This window comes from Triticum urartu, chromosome 2A (assembly GCF_056163025.1).
Source record: "Triticum urartu cultivar PI428250 chromosome 2A, HENAU_Tu73, whole genome shotgun sequence".
NCBI classification, from domain to species: domain Eukaryota; kingdom Viridiplantae; phylum Streptophyta; class Magnoliopsida; order Poales; family Poaceae; genus Triticum; species Triticum urartu.
Genome location: NC_141874.1, coordinates 397,110,546 through 397,132,290, shown reverse-complemented (window position 1 = coordinate 397,132,290; position 21,745 = coordinate 397,110,546). Strand labels below are relative to the sequence as shown.

At 42.6% G+C, this 21,745-nt stretch overlaps 1 protein-coding gene across 1 annotated transcript; it reads right to left on the bottom strand.

Moving 5' to 3' along the window:
- Positions 1 to 672: 672 nt before the first annotated feature.
- Positions 673 to 14,615, bottom strand: LOC147985245 (uncharacterized). The gene is made up of 4 exons (XM_087541477.1): positions 14,473 to 14,615; positions 13,951 to 14,033; positions 1,581 to 1,890; positions 673 to 757 (listed from the first exon to the last, which is right to left on the bottom strand). Exons 1-4 carry the CDS (start codon positions 14,613 to 14,615, stop codon positions 673 to 675), a joined length of 621 nt encoding a protein of 206 aa, XP_087397603.1.
- Positions 14,616 to 21,745: the final 7,130 nt, after the last annotated feature.

Here is a 21,745-nt window from a genome sequence, read left to right as displayed (position 1 = left end):
CAAACTATTCAAATGTCACTCACACGCCACCACTGTATACTAGGCTACGGGGAGATGCAGTAATAGCATATTACATGGACATAGTTTTGAAAAAACAAGGTAATACCTTACATTCCTCAACAACAGAATGTAAGGTAGGCATTCGGTATGGAGCACCACGTGATCACTTGTACTTCTTGGCGGCTTTCTTCACAGCTTCCTCTATGAACTCACGTGCGTTGGACCACATGTTGAAATCTTCATTTATCAACCAGTTCCATGTGTAAATTTTGCGGAGCTCGACGACCATTGCAGCTGTGACGACAGGAACCCGTCGACCTTCCCACTTTGCAAGGTATTCCAACATGTGGAAGCCGCAGTCGTGCCTAAACAAGAAAAGAGTCAGGTTAACTCACAAGAACGGAGATAAAAATCGTAAACTTCAATTGAGAGGTGACAAAAAATGGTAAGCATTGGTTTAGAGGACACATGAAGAAAAGATGAGAAAATACCGGTTTCCTTGCTTCGTAGTCGCCACGTACTCAATTGGAAAATGTCTGATCTGGACCTTTGAGTGTTCATAGTGATGGGTCCATGTCTCTTTGAGGTTGTTGATGAAGTATTCAGCATGCATAGTAAGGTCTGCATCGGCTTCTGAATGCATTGAATCAAGCACCTCAAAACGTTGGTTCTTCAGGTCAAGGCAAATAGCGTAGTGGTGACCACACTTGTCATGTGGGTCCTGTGGTGCAAGCTCCTGGAACATGGGGAACAAGACCTCCAAGCAAAAAATGAAGGAAAAGAAGAAGCAGAGCTCACATTAAGAACAGAAATGATGTAGTTGGGAAAATGACATGTAATGATATCACCGGTTACACTAACAGGCACATGAGTGACATAAAAGCATCAAGGATCCAGGAAAAGTAGACCAACGTATAATGTTTAGTTACAGTGGGTAATTAAAAAGAAGTTGCCATCCATGTATGAACAAAGTTGCCATGTATTTTAGCTTGAAGTTGCCACATGGGTTGTATTAATAAAGCAAATCAGAAGTCATATTACATGGAAGCTGTTGCCACATGAAACATCTACCACAAAACAAGGTGAAGCCCACATCTGAAGCATAGCTACTGGCAAAAAAATAACATGGGAGGAAAAAATGTGCAAAAAAGGCAGGAGTACTCACACATTTCTTCATTGTGAGCTTCAAATCACCATGCGCAGCAAAATGCTTCCTCAGGATTTTGTGGTGGAAGTCACCATCCCATATTTTGCACGTCAAAGTGTACTGCATGATTGTTTTGTCGGGAGACATATCCATATGTCTGTTGATGAAGTTAATCCCACATGCAACTACATTCTTCGACATTTTACCGAGTGGCCTCACAGACTCGGCAAGATCACCCAGGTCAATGTACGTCGCATCACATTGTATGATCTTGGTTCTGTCCAAACATGAGCTATATGAAAATGATATAACTTGAAAGAATCATGGCTACTAAGTAAAAAAAACGTAAAACGGGGCATATCTACAAATAGCAAAAGGATGAATAGTAAAAAGAGCAAAGCAAATGTGAGGTTTATGTGGGTGTGGTCATTACGCTTTCAGCTCCTTCATGTGATTGTTGTTGGACCTCGCATTTCCAAAGCGCCTGACAATTTTGTACAGCTGGTTCTGATCCTTTGTGGCCTTGACTTCCGGCTCATAATCATCTGTCGGTGGCGTGTGAACTACCCTACGCTGCCTCACAGAACCAGGGGTTGCACTTCTAATGGTATCCTCAGATACCGACTCAGCAGGCACGTTCGAACTTGATTGGCCCTGACCTCGTGATGACCTCCTCTGCAATGCTGCCTCCTCAATCCTGCGGTAAGCTTCATCAAGTGACGGCGTAATCTCCTCAGGGGTGGCTGCAAGGATCAAAAAAGTGGGTTAGCATACCTCGAAAACAAAATAAATTTAGTGTGAAAAGAAAGGTTGCAGAATGTGAAATGTAGGCACAGAAAGTAGGAAGTTGCCATGTGCAAGGAACTCCAGTTGCCATGTGCAATGCATTGTAGTTGCCATGTGAAAACAACTATAGTTGCCATGTTGTATGAACTCCAGTTGCCATGTGCTTGCAGAATGGAAAATGCAGCATGGCAACAGAAAATGTAGGTGACAGCGTGCAAGCAAATCCAGTTGCCATGTCCATCAGATAAAATTTGCCATCACAAAAGTGAGAACCAAAAAAATGCTTGGGACAAAAGTCAGACTAAAAAGATGTATGCACTAAAATGATAAACGTATAGGAAATGTACCTTGCACAACCGGCTCTGCGAACTTGACAACCTTCTTGCCCTCGACCATTGGCTACGCCATCATTGGGGCCATGCCTGCCGAGAAAGCAAAGGCAACTGGCATAGGATCTTGCACCACTGGTTGATCTTGACTGATGCCAAGGCTAAATCTCGGTAGGGCCAATCAAGTTCGAACATGCCTACTGGCCGGACCACGAACAACTTGCTAGGCAGAATCCAAGGGTGAAAGATCAACAAACATTTCTATATCGGCCGCTGCAGAATCATCAGGCTTATTCGTAGGGCGGGGCGTGCTATCAGCGGTATCAGTCACAGCTTTCTTGACAATCTTCTTGTTTGGGCTGTAGGGGACACCGATGTTGACTGGGAGCTTAGAAGTGTGCAGATTTAAGTTGGGGTTATCCACGGCGGGTAAAGACGCAGTCTGCTCCGCACGTTCACCTCCGTCAGTCGTGCCCGGCTTGCCACCTGGGTCGGTTGTACTCCGGTCTTCCGTTCTCTCCATAACATTGTTTCTGGCAGGTGGTGGGAACAGTGTGGACGCAGGAACATAACCAGAGTCATCTCTGCTGCTCCTAGCTACAGCCGGTGCGTTGGGTATGTCTGCAGATTGCTTGCGGGGGCTACGACGCCTAGGTGGAAGACCAGCTTGCGTAACGGTCACCTTAGCAACCTCTGGAGCACCAGAAGCTGGAGCTGTTGTGCCAAGAGTCTCACCTGTGGATGGCATATCATTATGAACTGTCACGTCAGCCCCTTCTTTCATGGATGCAGAAGTGCCACCACCCACGCGCTTGGAATCCGTGTCAGATGAGCGGGAATCTTCCTTGCTTAGGTTGATCTCGGGGGCGTCCACTTCAACACTTGCTGATCGGGTGGCATGGCTCACAGCAGCATCCTTCATTGCCAGCAGAGTGGGCAATATTTTAGCAGTCCTGGCAGATACTGACTCGTCACTCCCAGATGTACGGATGCCTGCTGTCGTAGTGTAGTGACCAGACCTCAAACGGTCCAATCTCTGTGCTCCGGTGTCATCCCTGGATAAGTAATGCTGACACCACACAGTACTTGGAGGATTTATAACAGAGTAACAATCACACACCTATTACATCGAGTGTCTCAAAAGAGAACGTATTACAATAAATATGGCTTAAGGCCATCTAAATACGATAACAGCGGAAAGCTTGGAAGATAAGTGAGTCCATCAACTCCAACGGCATCACTGAGTATAGAACCACGACCTAAAGGCACCGTACTAATCGTCTGAAAACTCTACAACATGAACGTTGCAGCCCGAAACGGGTCAGCACATGGAATATGCTGGCAATGTAACACATAGAGAGCAATGAAGGAAATAAGGCTATACATGCATATTTGGCTGGTGGAAAGCTCTATGGTTACAGTTTTGCGTAAAGCCAATTTTCCCTACTGCAAAGGAATACATTTTATTTAACTAACATGGTGGTTGTTAAACATTGAGAGTGTAGACACCCTCTCAATCCCAATTAAGCATCATCACTAAAAACCCAACAAAATTAATTAGAGTAACATGATGAGATTCACCTGATAATCCAAGTACTAGATACTCAAAATGTCCATAACCGGGGACACGGCTAACCATGGTTAGTTTATACACTCTGCAGAGGTTTGCGCACTTTTCCCCACAAGACTCGATCTCCTCCGTTGGGATTCTCGCACTACATGGTGTTTGAGAAACGGATGACCGAGACATAGTCTTTCAGAAGCGCTAGCACCTTACGATCGGGTAGACCGTTACACCTACTTTCCCCTACATTTGCTAGTCTACCACTGTAAGAGTTCGCACAACTTAGTCAACTACGCTAGAGCCCACATTAGCTTGTGCCTGCGCACGGAAGTTTCTAGTATGAATAATCTCATGATCCCTTTGAGTCTGAGTGGTGGTCTAAAAGAAAAACAGGCAATCGCTGGAATACCCAGGTGCCTCAATCCACCCAGATGTGTATTTAAGTTGACACCTTAGATAAACCATTAATTTAACAAACTCACATCTGTCATGGATACACTCACCCAATCCATGTCTACTAGCATAGCATGGCAATAAGCAAACGTAGAAGTAACTCCCAAACGTTTGATAATAACATGTAATAGGTACTACCTCATCTACTTCCCAAACCCACAATTTAATTAGATCCTAATCATGCAACGTGTGAGAATTGATCTAATGCAATAAAACTGGATAATAGGAGGTATGATCAAAGTGTTACTTGCCTTGCTGATGATCCGCAAAACCTAGCGATTCGAAGTAGCAAGCGTCGCACTTCGGGTACTCTATCGCAAAAAAACAAGCATACAATAAGTACTCAACTAATGCACAGGTAAAACTCAAATAAGAGATCTAACCAGAAAGTTCAACTTAAGAACTCCGGTTGGCAAAAAGAATCAAATCGAACAAAGCAACGAAAGACAAATGGCAAAAGAAACAAGCTTCGTTTACTAATCTGGATCTAGATCAAAATTTTACAGAGGCAAAAACTGGTTTGAGTTGGTTAAACGGAAAGAGGGTTTCGAGAAGAAACTCCAGGCGCTTGAATCGCCTGATTCCGATAAACGAGCGAAAAGTTATACTAAAACGAAAATCGGATCAGGAATCGCGATCAGAAAAATCGTGGATTTAATCCGAGAAAAAGAAAACGACGAACAGATTAATGAACGAACGTTCGTTATCTGGATCTAAACGATGAACGCGTCCGTTAAGACGAACGAACGAGCGAACGCTCGCTAATTAACTAAACCGAGAAAAAAAACGATCTATCTACAAAAACGAATCTAAAAAACCGAAAAAACCGGTGAAAACCAACGGTTTTCTAAAAAAACCGGCGGGCGGCGGCGGTTCGACCTCGTCGGCGGCGGTGGCAGCGGCGGCGGCTGCAGCGGGTGGTGCGGCCTAGGGTTAGGGTTGGGGTGGCGGATTGGGCTGCTCTGGCCCCCGGGGCGCGCTATATAAAGCCCCGGCCAGGGAGTCCTGGCTGGATACGGCCCGTAGGTCGGTTCGCGATTTTTTTTAAATAATTACGCTCAGAAAAAAAACTAAAGGAATACTAAACGGACTCCAAAAATCTCGAAATGAATTTTCCCCGGCTTCTAAAATCAAGCCGCACAGGATGAACATTTATTTGGGGCCTAAATGAAATTTTGAAAAATGTGCATTTTTCCTAAATTCAAATAAAATAGCAAATAAAACCAAAATAAAATCTTATTTGATTTTATCATTTAAATCCCTAATATTTCTTTATTTTGGGAAAGTCATTTTATTCCTTCTCTCATATTTTGATAATAGAAATAATTGAAGATAAAATCAAATAAAATCAAATGATCCTACTTTCAAAATTTGAGAAAACTCAAATATGAAAATAACGAAATCCCCAACTCTCTCCGAGGGTCCTTGAGTTGCGTGAAATTTCTAGGATTAACCAAAATGCAATAAAATATGATATGCAATGATGATCTATTGTATGACATTCCAAATTGAAAATTGGGGATGTTACAAACCTACCCCCTTAAGATGAATCTCGCCCTGAAGATTCGGGTTGGCTAGAAAATAGGTGAGGGTGGTCCTTTAGCAATTCTTCCTCTCGTTCCCAGGTGGCTTCATCCTCCGTGTGGTGGCTCCACTGAACTTTGCAAAACTTGATAACCTTGCTGCGGGTGACTCGGCTGGCATACTCAAGAATCTTAACTGGTTTCTCCTCATAGGTCAAATCACTGTCCAACTGAATCGCTTCCAGCGGCACTGTATCTCTTAGCGGTATATCAGCCATCTCCGCGTGGCACTTCTTCAACTAGGAAATGTGGAACATGTCGTGAACTCCTGACAATCCTTCGGGCAATGCCAACTTATAAGCTACTTCTCCCATACGCTCCAAAACCTTGTATGGTCCTACAAAACGTGGCACTAACTTTCCCTTAACTCCAAAGCGCTTAACTCCACAAAGTGGAGATACTCGAAGATAAACTCGGTCTCCGACTTCATAAACTATCTCCTTGTGTTTAGAATCTGCATAGCTCTTCTACCTGGACTGGGCTGCCTTGAGCCTGTCGCGAATCAATTTTACTTTCTGCTCAGACTCCTTAATCAGGTCCGGTCCAAACAACTGGTGGTCTCCAACTTCATCCCATGATAATGGGGTCCTGCACCTCCTTCCGTACAAGGCTTCGAAAGGGGCCATCTTCAAACTCGATTGATAACTGTTGTTGTAAGAGAACTCTGCGTATGGCAAATTCTCGTCCCAACTAGATCCATAATCTAGCGCACAAGCTCTCAGCATATCCTCCAAAATCTGATTGACTCTCTCGGTCTGTCCATATGTCTGCGGATGGAATGCTGTACTGAACTCTAGCCTGGTACCCAAAGTTTCATGCAACTGATTCCAGAACTTTGAGGTAAATTGGGTTCCTCTATCTCATACAATGCTCCTTGGAACGCCATGCCGACATACGATCCTGGTTATATATATCTTTGCCAACTTAGCACTAGTATAGGTAGTCTTCACTGGAATGAAATGAGCTACCTTTGTCAAATGATCAACTACAACCCAAATCGAGTCATAGCCTGAACGAATTCTGGGCAATCCTATAATAAAATCCATGCCTAACTTATCCCACTTCCATTCGGGTATCGGCAATGGCTGTAGCAATCCCGCTGGCTTCTGATGCTCTGGCTTTACTCTCTGACATACATCACAAACTACTACATACTCCACAATATCCTTCTTCATTCCGGTCCACCAGAAAGTATCCTTCAAATCCAAATGCATCTTGGTATTTCCTGGGTGAATCGAATATGGTGAATCATGGGCCTCTTGCAGAATCAACTTCCCGATCTCCGAATCATTAGGCACATAAACACGGTCTTCAAACCATAAGGTATCTGCTCATCCTCACGAAATCCTTTAGCTTTTCCTTTGCTCATTTTCTCCTTAATAGAAGCAATCTCCTTGTCAGTCCTTTGAGCTTCTTTGATCTTATCCATCAAAGTAGACTAAATCTCCAATGCTGCTACATAGCCTCTCGGGACTATCTCCAAACATAGCTCATGAAGATTTTCGGCTAACTCCCTTGGTAAATCTCCTGTCATTAGGGTGTTGACATGACTTTTACGGCTCAGCGCGTCGGCTACTACGTTAGCCTTTTCGGGGTGGTAATGCAATCTCATATCATAATCCTTGATGAGCTCCAACCATCTCCTTTGCCTGAGATTCAACTCCTTCTGCGTGAAAATATACTTCAAACTCTTGTGATCCGTGTACACCTCACAATGATTTCCAATGAGAAAATGTCTCCAAGTCTTCAACGCATGCACTACGGCTTCTAACTCCAAATCATGCGTGGCATAATTTAACTCATGAGGCTTAAGCTGTCAAGAGGCATATGAAACTATTCTTCCTTCCTGCATAAGCACTGCTCCAAGTCCTCGACGTGAAGCGTCGCAATACACCTCATAATCCTTGGTCTGATCTGGCAAAATCAACACTGGTGATGTAACCAAACGTTTCTTCAACTCCTGGAAATTGGCCTCACATTCCTCAGTCCATTTGAACTTGGTGTCCTTCTTCAACAACTCCGTCATAGGCTTCGCAATCTTTGAGAAATTTTCAATGAATCTCCGGTAGTATCCTGCGAGTCCAAGAAAACTCCGAATCTCCCCAACTGTTGTTGGTGCTTCCCAATTTGTTACAGTGTCAACCTTGGTGGGATCTACTGCTATACCTTCTCCGGATATAACGTGTCCGAGAAATCCAACTTCCTTCAACCAAAACTCACATTTGCTAAACTTGGCATATAACCGATGTTCTCTCAGTTTACCAAGTACCAAACGCAAATGCTCTTTATGCTCCTCTTCATTCTTCAAGTAAACCAGGATATCATCAATGAACACTACGATGAACTTATCCAAAAACTCCATAAATACTTTGTTCATCATGTTCATAAAATATGCAGGTGCGTTAGCCAGTCCAAACGACATGACCGTATACTCGTACAGTCCATACCTGGTGGTAAAAGTCGTCTTAGGTATATCCTGTTCTCGAATCTTCAACTGATGGTATCCTGATCGCAGATCGATCTTGGAAAATACCTTAGCTCCTTGCAATCGATCAAATAGATCATTGATCATCGGTAGTGGGTACTTGTTCTTGATGGTTACTTCATTCAATTCTCGATAATCAACAACCATCCTTAACGATCCATCCTTCTTCTCCACTAGAAGTACTGGCGATCCCCAAGGCGAAGAACTTGGGCGGATATATCCTTTATCCAGTAACTCCTTAATCTGCTTCTTAATCTCTTCCAAATCCTTTGCGGGCATCCTATATGGTCTCTTAGATATTGGCCCTGTGCCTGGCAAAAGCTCAATCAAAAAGTCAATATCTCTATCCGGTGGCATGCCTGGCAACTCCTCTGGAAATACATCAGGGAAATCCTTCACTACTGGTACTTCCTCCTGCACAACTCCTGTTAACGAATTTACTTGAGTCCTTTTAGGCACATGCCGGGATACATACTTGATCCTTCTCCCTTCTGGGGTGGTAAGCAAAATTAACTTACTGGCGCAATCGATGTTTCCTCCATACATCGACCGCCAATCCAAACCCAGGATTACATCCAAACCTTGTGATTCCAAAATGATCAAATCCGAGGGAAACACATGCCTACCTATACTCAATGGCACTTGAAAACATCCCTTACTAGCCATATACTCCGCTGCCGGTGAGCTTACTAACATAGGTGTTCTAAGAACTTTGGTGGGCAGGTTATACTTATCCATGAATCCCCTTGATATGTATGAATGCGATGCACCAGTATCGAAAAGAACGAGTGCAGTAAATGACTTAACCAAAAACTTACCGATTACTGCATCCGGCTGCTCTTCAACCTCCTCCACGCTAACGTGGTTTACCTGTCCCCTGTTGAAAGGGTTTGGCTTCTTCCCAGAGCTTCCATCGCCATTTCCATTCTGAGATTCAGGACATTCATTGGCATAATGTCCGGTCTTCTGGCATTTAAAACAAGTGACTTGCCTCGGGTCTCTTTTGGCTGGGGTTGATGGGTTGGTCCGGTTCTAGCCGTTGCTTCCTCCATTCCCATTACCATTCTTGGTGCCATTATGATTGTTGGAGCTACCTCCTTCATGGGTATGCTAAAAATGTCCTCGCGGTCTAGGGGTGAAACATGGCTCCTGCTGAGCTCCTGAATTGTACTTCCCTTGTCCATACTTCCTCTTGCGATTCTCAATCTGTTGCTGCTTCCCTTCAATCATGAGAGCACGATCTACCAACTCCTGGTAGTTGTTGAAGGTTGCTACCATCAACTGCATGCTCGACTCATCATTCAGTCCTTCCAGAAACTTCTCCTGCTTAGCTGCATCCATAGCAACGTCATCTGGAGCATAACGTGCTAGCTTACTAAAGTCCTCCACATACTGGCCAACTGTCCGTCCTCCTTGGCGCAAGTTGCGATCTCACGCTTCTTCATGGCCATAGCTCTTGCTGAAACATGGGTAGTACGGAAAGCCTACTGGAACTGGTCCCATGTGATAGTATCGATACGGAAAGTGGCTGTGAAATTCTCCCACCATGATGTTGCGGATCTGTCAAGCTGATGTGTGGAAAACTTCACCTTTTCCGCATCTGTGCATCCTGTCATGGTCAACTCCCTTGCTGTCTTGCGGAGCTAATCATCTTCTACTATAGGCTCGGCGCTAATGGAAAACAGCGGCGGATTCAGCCTAAGAAAACGGGCTAAGTGATCAATAGGTGGTGGTGGTGGTGGTGGGTTGTTGTTGTTGTTGTTCCTCTGATTCTGATTCTGGACTAGCAACTGCATCAATGTGTTCTGCTGCTGGATCAACTGAGTGAGCTCCGGTGGGAAGGTAAATCTGGGGTCACGTCTCGGAGGCATCTAAGGGTTTAGAAAAGATGAGATTTAAGAATAGAGAGGGGTCTAGAGAGAAAACACTACCCATATGCACATGAGGCAAAAGAAAACAATTCACTTCAACCAATCAAACAAGAGCATACAATCGATCTAACTATCGCAAAAGTGCTCGGACTACTATATTTACATGATGGACTACTACTACTGTGGGGGGTGGTCTACTAGAAATATTCTTCGGTTGCAGACTCCATGATATCTGCTCCTGCTTCATCAACATAGTCATCATCGCTATCATCTGGATCCGAGTCGGTGTCGTCGATGATGATGTAGTCTTCCAGGCGAATCTCCTTGGGTTCTTCGTCTTCTTCTACTGGTCTAGGGCCTCCCATGAATATTGCTAGCTTCATTGTTAGGTCAGCATTCTTGTCCACTAGTACTTCGATTTCCCCTTCATAATCTTCACGTGTAGCCTTGAGTTCTTCCTCCAGTTCCTTGATTCTTGTCCTCGCCTTCTTCAGATCTATCATGTCGGTGCACATCTGGTTCTCCTGACGTCAAATGTGCTGGTTTAACTCCTGGATAAAAGCTGCAATTGATCTATCCTTCCTGGTGTTGATCATCTCCCAGTGCTCATCTCGGTGCCCACAAATCTGGTAGATAGTATCCTTGAGATCATTGCGGTAAACTTCTCCAATGCGTCCCATGGCGATGTGAGCTGCCATGCTCTTTCCTAGACTCCAGGTTGGTGCATCAAAGGAAAACTCTATGGGCTCAGTGACTGGCATGAACGTCCTTCCTGGAACTTGAACTTGAATCATCCAGCGCTCTTCTTCAGGTAAAGTGGCGTTGTAGGTTTCGGTGAAGCTTGGTACTCCTATGTTCAGATATCTAGTGACTTCCTTCAAGTGACGTCCAAAGGGTGTATCTTCATCCGGTTGTGTGAACTTGTTCCTTGCATCCGCCATCCTAAAAGAGTAGAAAAGATGAGGAGTCAGAATGAGAAGAGTGAGTAGTGATCTAGGGTTTTAGCTTAGTGGTCGTGTCCTACAGTCAACATGGCTCTGATACCATCTTGTAGCGACCAGACCTCAAATGGTCCAATCTTTGTGCTCCGGTATCATCCCTGGATCAGTAATGCTGACACCACACAATACTTGGAGGATTTACAACAGAGTAACAATCACACACCTATTACATCGAGTGTCTCAAAAGAGAACTTATTACAATAAATATGGCTTAAGGCCATCTAAATACGATAACAGCGGAAGGCTTGGAAGATAAGTGAGTCCATCAACTCCAACGGCATCACTGAGTATAGAACCATGACCTAAAGGCACCTTACTCGTCGTCTGAAAAGTCTGCAAAATGAATGTTCAAGCCCGAAACGGGTCAGCACATGGAATATGCTGGCAATGTAACACATAGAGAGCAATGAAGGAAATAAGGCTATACTACATGCATATTTGGCTGGTGGAAAGCTCTATGGTTACAGTTTTGCGTAAAGCCAATTTTTCCCTACTGCAAAGGAATACATTTTATTTAACTAACATGGTGGTTGTTAAACATTGAGAGTGTAGACATCCTCTCAATCCCAATTAAGCATCATCATTAAAAACCCAACAAAATTAATTAGAGTAACATGATGAGATTCACATGATAATCCAAGTACTAGATACTCAAAATGTCCATAACCGGGGACACGGCTAACCATGATTAGTTTATACACTCTACAGAGGTTTGCGCTCTTTTCCCCACAAGACTCGATCTCCTCCATTAGGATTCTCGCACTACATGGTGTTTGGGGAACGGATGACCGAGACATAGTCTTTCAGAAGCGCTAGCACCTTACGATCGGGTAGACCGTTACACCTACTTTCCCCTACATCTGCTAGTCTACCACTGTAAGAGTTCGCACAACTTAGTCAACTACGCTAGATCCCATTGTAGCTTGTGGCTGCACACGGAAGTTTCTAGTATGAATAATATCATGATCCCTTTGAGCCTGGGTGGCGGTCCAAAAGAAAAACAGGCAATCGCTGGAATACCCAGGTGCCTCAATCCACCCAGATGTGTATTCAAGTTGCCACCTTAGATAAACCATTAATTTAACAAACTCACATCTGTCATGGATACACTCACCCAATCCACGTCTACTAGCATAGCATGGCAATAAGCAAACGTAGAAGTAACTCCCAAAAGTTTGATAATAACAGGTAATAGGTACTACCTCATCTACTTCCCAAACCCACAATTTAATTAGATCATAATCATGCAATGTGTGAGGATTGATCTAATGCAATAAAACTGGGTAATAGGAGGTATGATCAAAGTGCTACTTGCCTTGCTGATGATCCGCAAAACCTAGCGATTCGAAGTAGCAAGCGGCGCACTCCGGGTATTCTATCGCAAACAAACAAGCATACAATAAGTACTCAACTAATGCACTGGTAAAACTCAAATAAGAGATCTAACCAGAAATTTTAACTTAAGAACTCCGGTTGGCAAAAAGAATCAAATCGAACGAAGTAACAAAAGACAAACGGCAAAAGAAACAAGCCTCGTTTACTAATCTGGATCTAGATCAAAATTTTACACAGACAAAAACTGGTTTGAGTTGGTTAAACGGAAAGAGGGTTTTGAGACGAAACTCCAGGCGCTTGAATCGCCTGATTCCGATAAACGAGCGAAAAGTTATACTAAAACGAAAATCGGATCAGGAATCGCGATCAGAAAAATCACGGATTTAATCCGAGAAAAAGAAAACGACGAACAGATTAACGAACGAACGTTCGTTATCTGGATCTAAACGATGAACGCGTTCGTTAAAACGAACGAATGAGCGAATGCTCGCTAATTAACTAAACCGAGAAAAAAACCGATCTATCTAAAAAACGAATCTAAAAAACCGAAAAAACCGGTGAAAACCAACGGTTTTCTATAAAAACTGGCGGGCGGCGGCGGTTGGACCTCGTCGGTGGCAGGGCTCCGGCGGCGGCGGGGCAGCGGCGACGACAACGTCGGCGACGGCTGCAGCGGGCGGCGCTACCTAGGGTTAGGGTTGTGGCGGCAGCTTGGGCTGCTCGGGCCCCCGGGGCGCGCTATATAAAGCCCCGGCCAGGGAGTCCTGGCCGGATACGGCCCGTAGGTCGATTCGCGATTTTTTTAAATAATTACGCTCAGAAAAAAACAAAAGGAATACTAAACGGACTCCAAAAATATCGAAATAAATTTTTCCCGGCTTCTAAAATCAAGCCGCACAGGATGAACATTTATTTTGGGCCTAAATGCAATTTTGAAAAACGCGCATTTTTCCTAACTTCAAATAAAATAGCAAATAAAACCAAAATAACATCTTATTTGATTTTATCATTTAAATCCCCAATATTTCTTTATTTTGGGAAAGTCATTTTATTCCCTCTCTCATATTTTGATAATAGAAATAATTGAAGATAAAATCAAATAAAATCAAATGATCCTACTTTCAAAATTTGAGAAAACTCAAATATGAAAATACGAAATCCCCAACTCTCTCCGAGGGTCCTTGAGTTGCGTGAAATTTCTAGGATCAACCAAAATGCAATAAAATATGATATGATCTATTGTATAACATTCCAAATTGAAAATTTGAGATGTTACACGTAGCCTGCACATCTGCAACCGGCGGAGATGCTCGGCCGCTTGCATCAGAGTTAGTGGGAACAGTGGACGCTGCAACAGCAGGTTTGTCCACTGGCGCCTCATGAACATCTGAGTTGCCACCTGTCGACAGCTTTGAGTGTATGTGTTCGAGTGGGTCTCTCGAGTTCTGCTTGGTCACGCGTGTGGTAGTCTTCTTCACCCTGAAAAAAAACACGAACATTGTTAGATGAACAGCTGATAATTGCAAATATAGGTGGAATAAGAGTTGCCATGTGGCCTAGGTAGCAGTTGCCATGCAGAACAAGCAGGAGTTGCCATGGTACACATCTTAAAAAATGTAAGAAATGTGTGATGTGCCAGGGCTGCCATTTCAAAACTAGGTGTGGATGAGTGCACAAACAAAAAATGGAAAAGCTGGTAGTTGCCATGTAGGTGGAATAAGAGTTGCCATCTTGACTAGTTAGCAGTTGCTATGCAAAACAAGCAGGAGTTGCCATGTAGTAAAAAGAAATTGAGCATGGGAGAAACAGCAGTTGCAATGTGGGACTGATGACAGTAGCCCATGTGGCAAGCTGAACAGCTGCATTGAAAAGCAAAAATATAGCAATATGGCAATGAAAAAGAACATGGATAACCTACTTCTTGAGTGTCTTCCTCAAATCTGGCAACATGACAGGATCACCAGTGTTGGACGTCGACGTACGAGGAGATGACCTAGTGGAAGGCGTGTCACCAGCAATAGGGGCACCCTTGTTCAATCGAGCAGAAATACGGGTTGGCATTGGTGCTTGTTTCTTCGTAACTGCTCGTCCACCGGCTGTCGCCTCGCTGCACATATAAGAAAGTGGCAAGAAAAGGGTACCAAGTGTCAGACACGAAAAATGTTGCCGCGCTTAGCAAAACAAATGGAAAAAGGGGGGTCAGTCTGTTCGAAAGGAGAGACAAAACAAAACACTAAAATAGAAGTCGAACCTCCTCCTAGCAACTAAGGGATCGGTCCTAGGTCTCTTAACAGGAGAGCCCTGCCCAACATCCTCTTGATCCCTCCCCCTCTTTGAGGGCGACATCCCCTTGCCTCTCGCAGCTGCCTGTTCTTTGACTTTCTCCGGTGAGGGGACATCTAGTGCACCCTTGCCCTTCTTACCACCTGCACGAACTTCAACATGTTCATCATCGTCGATGTCATATTGCACGTTCTTCATGTCATCGTCCTTGTCAAGAGCAGCATCTCCATCTAGTTCATCTTGTGTGTCAGGAAGCTCCTGCGAGCTGTTGTAGTTGTACCGACCACGGCAACCAGTTGGCCGATGTGTCCGTTCTGCAACAAATGGAGTGAACTGCCTCGCAACCGCGTCGCTGTCAGAGCCATTAAGGGACGTCCAACCCTCAACCAACTTCCCGAGCAAGCTGGTCATTCCGGATGCAAACTGCCCAATTAGATGCTCAACAGGTGCCCTCGCCTGTGCATGAAACAAGAAGCAGCAGTAACCAACCGTATTGAAGTCACGTGCACAAGATCAAAATAAACCAAACACAACCATATATATATATATATCCTTGATTACCTCAACAGGACAAGACGGAGCTGAGTGCACGTCCATCCACTTTCCAAAGTTTTGAGGCCCAGCAAACACGCTGTAGTCTATAGCATGCTTGGCCATCAGCTGGAAAAAACCAAAAAAATAGCTAGCATGTAAAGAGAGAAAACAATGAACACTTACTAACAGTTCATGTATTGAAAAATGAAAAATAAAAAAGAGGAAGAGGATGGAAGTTTCAAAATGGATGGCAGAGTTGCCATGTCGCGTAAGACATGTATACCATGCGCAGACAGCCATGGCTAACAAGGTAGTCATCTCTTGTTAGCCACAGACGGTTGCCGTATGGGGATTTTTTTCATATGTTATGCAACGTCAAAATTGAAAGAATGCCATGCAAAGAAAGAAGCCAGAACTAACCTTCAGTTTCCCGTATTTCATATCAGTTATCTTGTCCGCGGCAAGCACAGCCTTGACAACATCATAAGTCCATGCAGAAACAACAAACTTGTGTGGAGGCGGCGGGCCTCCTATCCCAGTAAAATCCACAGTGGACAGATCAAGACGATCGACGTACATGAGCTGATGTACAACAATGTAAAAAGAAAAAAATATCAGTTGCCATCATGGTATTTTGCAAAAAAAGAAGCTAACGTATGTTCCTTCAATCATCAAGTTGGAGGGCTGAAGAAAGAAAAGAGTTGCCATGTATTTCTGTTAGTTGCCGGCAGTTGCCATCTTGTTATGATGGTAGTTGCCATCTAGTTATGTTGCCAGTTGCCATCTTGTTATGATGGTAGTTGCCACATTGTCACCATCATGGTTGCCATGCATGCTCAAGGAGCTAGGAGTGTTTGCAAAAGAGTAGTACAAAACTACCATTAAATGGAGTCGGCAACCCTTCTGGTACATCTTGTTTGAGAATGCATCATGCAGGAAGTCCGCAATGAACTTACACCAATTCATGTTCTTCACTTCTTTCAGTTTTGCCTGCACGACACAAATTTCAGGACAAGAAGTTGCTGCATCAGAAATCAAAATGGGTAAACATAAAAAAACTGGCAGTGACTAGCTTACATATGACATAGGAGTTAAAAGATTGAAGGAAAAATGAAGGAGTAGAGATAGAGCATTCACCAGGATGGGGAAGCATTTGTTGCTTGGACGAAGAGATGTGGTCGGCGCAAAAACAGCTGAGATCAGGTACATGAGTAGCTTCATCTTAAAAACTTCGCCATGGGTTTTCATGCCCTTCAGCGAATTTGCCAGCACGGTCGTGTTCGGCATGGATGTCATCCCAGGAAACAAACAGGCAAACAACATTTCCTCAATCGTATTATTGACCTCATACGGGACTTTGATTTCTCCACGGGGCACACCCAACGTGCAGAACACGGATTCCTCGTCTAACGACAGTCTTCCATGTCCCGGAATCACAAATTCCCTGGGGGCGGGCTCGTAAATCTCACCGATCCAGTCGCATACAGGGTTCACTAGATTCTTGCACCGAACATCCATCAGAGCCTGCATCCCCAACTCAGCAGCAGCTCCCTTCTGGTCGTCGATGAATCCCTCGATCAATATAGTCAGATGTTCCTGTGAAGCCCTATTACGATTACGTTTCTTCTTCTCCAAAACAGAGAAATGATCATTTGTTGCCATGTTTCACCATCATGAAAATTTAGTCCCTATCAGACGATTGCAAACTCAACATGACATTGAAGACATATGGGGGAGGGTCGGTGTGGGGGGGCTGGGGGGGTGGACAGTTACCTCATCGTCGTCTGTTGTCAGTCTAGTTGCGCGATTCTGCCGCGGTAACTCCATGAAATCATCATCGTCGTCTTGATGAACGCCGCGAGCCATTCTGCTGATGTAAGAACAAAGCAAAATGTCAGGGAGAAAATGAAAGTATGAAGTAAGCAGTTGCCACCTAACAGAATGTACTTGCCACATGGGCTCAATTGAAAGTGGCAAAAAGTACTAGGTTGCCATATATTGTGGTAACATATAATGTGGCAACATATAATGTGGTAACTCACACTCTGTCCTCATACAAAAAATGAGTTGTCATATATTCAAAGGTGAATGTACTAGGTTGAAATTGCCATGTTAAAATGCAAGACAATTCAAAAGGCGTTGAAAACATCTACTGAACAACCTGTAATGTGGCAACTCACAAACTGACCTCATATTAAAAAATGAGTTGCCATGTAGTACGGCCAAATATGTTCAGATATCACAAGTCAGTATGGCAAACACAAAAAGTGAGTGTATTTTACAGAGAATTTGCCACATTATCCTGCCTATATCATGGCAACAGCCTTAGTGTGTTAACATAAATACTTGCCACATGGAAATCATACTATGCGGCAACTGACACATTTGATCAGGAAATTAGTTGCCATCCAGTGCACATAGTTACTGAAACTGCCATGACTACCTATTTACTACACTTTATCAGGCCTACAGCATGGCAACAGCCATAGTATGTGCACACAAATAGTTGCCGCATGGAAAACATATTTGTGGCAACTGACACAGTTGATCAGGGAATTAGTTGCCATCCAGTGCAGATAGTTACTGAAACTATCATGTCTACCTTCTTACTGCACTTTGAAATACAACTACCTAGATCTAGGGTTCATTGGCAACTATCATAACTTGAAATTAGACAACAAAAAACTTCCTGCACTGCTCACAAAATAGCATTTCGAGACAGTACATAACTATGAACACCCACACCCCCTACGATTGTCCAACAATAAATGTGTCAACTAAACACATTGGCTTCATTAAAAATCTACAATTCATAAGGCAATTTAACAAATGTTGAAGTTGCCATGAACGCAAAAGAAACTAGAAACAAAAAGGGACACATACTACAATGCACAAACATATAATGTGGCAACTAACACCCTGTACTGATATAAAAATGAGTTGCCATATCTTCAGAGGCAAGTGTGATAGGTTCAAATTGCCATGCTAAAAGTGCAGGACAATTCAAAAAGTGCATAAAAACATCCACCACACAGCATGTAATATGACAACACACACCCTGACCTCGTATTTAAAAACGAGTTGCCATGTATGTTCATATATCACAAGTTAGAAGGCAAAACACAAATTCAGTCTACAATATAGTGAATTTACCCCATTATGCTGCCTACAGCATGGCAACAGCCATTGTGTGTTCGTAAAATTAGTTGCCACATGGCAAGCATGATTGTGGCAACTGACACGGTTGATCAGGAAATTAGTTGCCATCCAGTGCATACAATTCCTGGAACTACTATGGCTGCCTTTGTAATTCACTTTGAAACACAACTACCTAGATCTAGGGTTCAATCCCAACTATCAAACCCTGAAATTAACCAATAAAAAACTTCCTGCACCAATGGCAACAACATTTCAAGGCAATGCATGACTAACAACTACAAAAACGTCGGCTCAAATCGAACCGCAACACCCGGATGTGGTTGCGGACAGGGCGAGCCACACCGGCGCCACTGCCACCGCGGCGACGATGAACCTGCGCAATGCCATCCTAAACGGCAAACACGGAACTCCGCCGCCGACGGGAACGCCGGAGCACCGCGATTACGCCGTAATCACTATGAATCTCGAGCGGAGAAATCCACCGTAGAGGGGAGAGGGGAAAATGCAGGGGGGGAATGTCAGCGCGGGGAGGGGCATTACCTTCAAGCTGCGGGCACTCCGGCGTAGACTCTCTGGTCCGGCGAGCCCCACCGACGGCCGCGAATTCCGTCGACTCTTCCGCCTCCGCCGCCTCCTCCTCCTATCGGCTTCTCCTCCAATCGAATGAACTGCTGCGGATGGTGGATTGGGTGAGTAGAGAAGTGGGGGGAGTAAATGGAACCGCGCACGATGGGGGTGTGAAGTAGAGAGCCGTGCTAGACGGTAACCGCATTCGGGTGACGCGTGCGGGCGCAACCGCAGTCCCGCCGCACGCCCCCGAGTGGCAATCGTTGACCGCGGAGAGGAAACCGGCGTGCGGGCGACCCCTCTTACACACCACACAATCAACTTGTCCTACGTGGCACACGAAATCAGCTAGATCGTGTCAAGATTCGTGCAGCAGCTACTGGACGGCGACGGATGCGTGTGCGCGAGTTGGCTAACGCCCACACGTGTGGGCGTTAGACTTTTCGTTATTTATTTTCCCATCACTATTGGTGGGGTAGGTTGACACAGAGGCCGAACAAGGTATACTAACAAAGTGAATCGTTTTCCTCGGCACAACGTCTTTCAGAAACAGATTGCCGGTTGCTTGTATGAAATGTTAGGGAATTTTGTGTAAAAGTGCATGACGGACCAACAATATCAATTCCTTTTATTACCTGGTAGGAATAAATTCGCCATTTTAAAAACTGAATTAAATGAAAGTCCAAAAATCATAAAATGTTCATGAATTCAAAATTGTCCATCATTTTGTAAATTGATAGAGATCACAAAATGTTTGCAGATTCAAAAAATGTTTGATTTCAAAAAACTGTTTGAATATTCCAAACATGTTCACGTTTAAAGGTATTCGGAAAAATAAAAAATATTTGTCTATTCAAAAAAGTTTATGAATTTGAAAAAATGTTTGGGACCAAGAAAAAGATAATCAAATTTATAAAATGTTTAGAAAAAATCAAAAAATTATCATATATTTAAAAAATCCCAAATTCCCAAAACGATTATAGATTAAAAAATGTTCCCTGATTCTAAAAATACATGCATTTAAAAATATGTCCATCGATTCAAAAATTGTTTGCCGATTGAAAAAATGATCACGAGTTTCCAAAAAACGTTCACAATTTCAGAAAATGAGTGAATCTGCAATTTGAAGAGTGAAAAATGTTCATGAATTGTAAAGGAACAAAAAGTGAATTTGAAAATTGTTCATGATATCAAAATAAATGTTTGCGAATTCAATTTTTTTCCATGATTTCAAAATATGTTCATGAATTTTAAAATATATACAAAATTCAAATAAAAGGAAGGAAGAAAATATTATAAAAGAATAAAATGGTAAGGAAAGGAAAATGGAAAACTGGCCACAACCTCCTTTTTCTATCCTTTTACGCTTCTGCTTTCATTTGTTTGGGTTAATATTTTTACTTTTCTTAAATATGTACATACTCCTGGGAGTACGTACTCCTACTCCTCATAGATCACATAAATAAATCTTTTATACTTTTTTATTATTTTAAATATAATCCGTTATTAATTATTAGATACCTCAGAATGAGTTTCATAAAAAAAATCATGTGACTCGACATATTTTCAAAGGTTTAAGTATATACTGATTTGTTTGTACATGAGAAAAGTATATTAGCAAAGTACACCACCAATGATATTTTTTCAACAAAACTTGTATTGGGGTATCATTGAAATTTAATGAAGTACATTGAGAACGATAAAGAGGTATAATCAACGCGGGTATGAGATATATTGAAGATGGAAGTACATGCTCCCACGAGTACAGAAAATTAGTCATATATATAAGAAAAATGCATTCTGCCAACCGGGAGTAGTTACCCTCATGTCCTATATAATGCCATGTGGTAGTATATATACTATTCTATCATTCTAAGTATGTTCATACACTATATCTAAGATATTTGAAAGCAAGCTATACAAAAAATTTGCATGTGAGTCCATAGTTTTTTGTATATTTTGAAAATACCTTCATATTGGTATGTATAAAACAATATACCAAAAAAGAATACATACATCCTAAAAAGTAGGATATATACTAACCAAATATTCTTATATACTACATACTACATGTACATACTCTCGGTTTTGACATATACTACATGCACCCCTAGGTGGTAGCAAACATTTTTCCTACCACTCTATACAAAACAATTCAAAAAATGTTGATCAGCATTCTTAAAATGATAAATGTGTATGGAAAACATGTTTATCGCGTATACGGAAAATGTATTTAAAAATCTTTATAAAATTGTGATGATGTATTTCAAAAATGTTAATCAAGAATTTGAAATTTTATTGAACACATATTTGAAAAATGTATATCAAGCATCTGAAAAATATGTTATTTTTACAGGAAAATATTTCCCATGTATTGAAAGGCTGATTAAATTTATTTATAATGTATATAAAAATGTTAATCAAGCATTTGAAAAAAATCAAACAAGTATTTGAAAAATGTTAAATTTGTATAGAAAAAATGTTGACCATGAATTAAAAAATTATTAAATTTTCTGATCACGTATATAAAAATATTATTCAGCGTTTGAAAAAAAAATATTGAAAATGTTAGCAGCCTACTCCCTTCATTCAATGAATAAGCTGCACACGCATTCTAAAATCCAAATTTGACCATCAAATAGACAAGT

Bases quoted from the DNA above. Each gene is read 5' to 3' on its own strand.
- LOC147985245 (XM_087541477.1), bottom strand. From the start codon at position 14,615: ATGCCAACCCGTATTTCTGCTCGATTGAACAAGGGTGCCCCTATTGCT. The intron at 14,034-14,472 runs GTAGGTTATCCA...GTTTTTTTTCAG, and splicing joins TTGAGGAAGACACTCAAGAA to GGTGAAGAAGACTACCACAC. The intron at 758-1,580 runs GTAATGACCACA...TTTTGCTTGGAG, and splicing joins CACATGAAGGAGCTGAAAGC to GTCTTGTTCCCCATGTTCCA.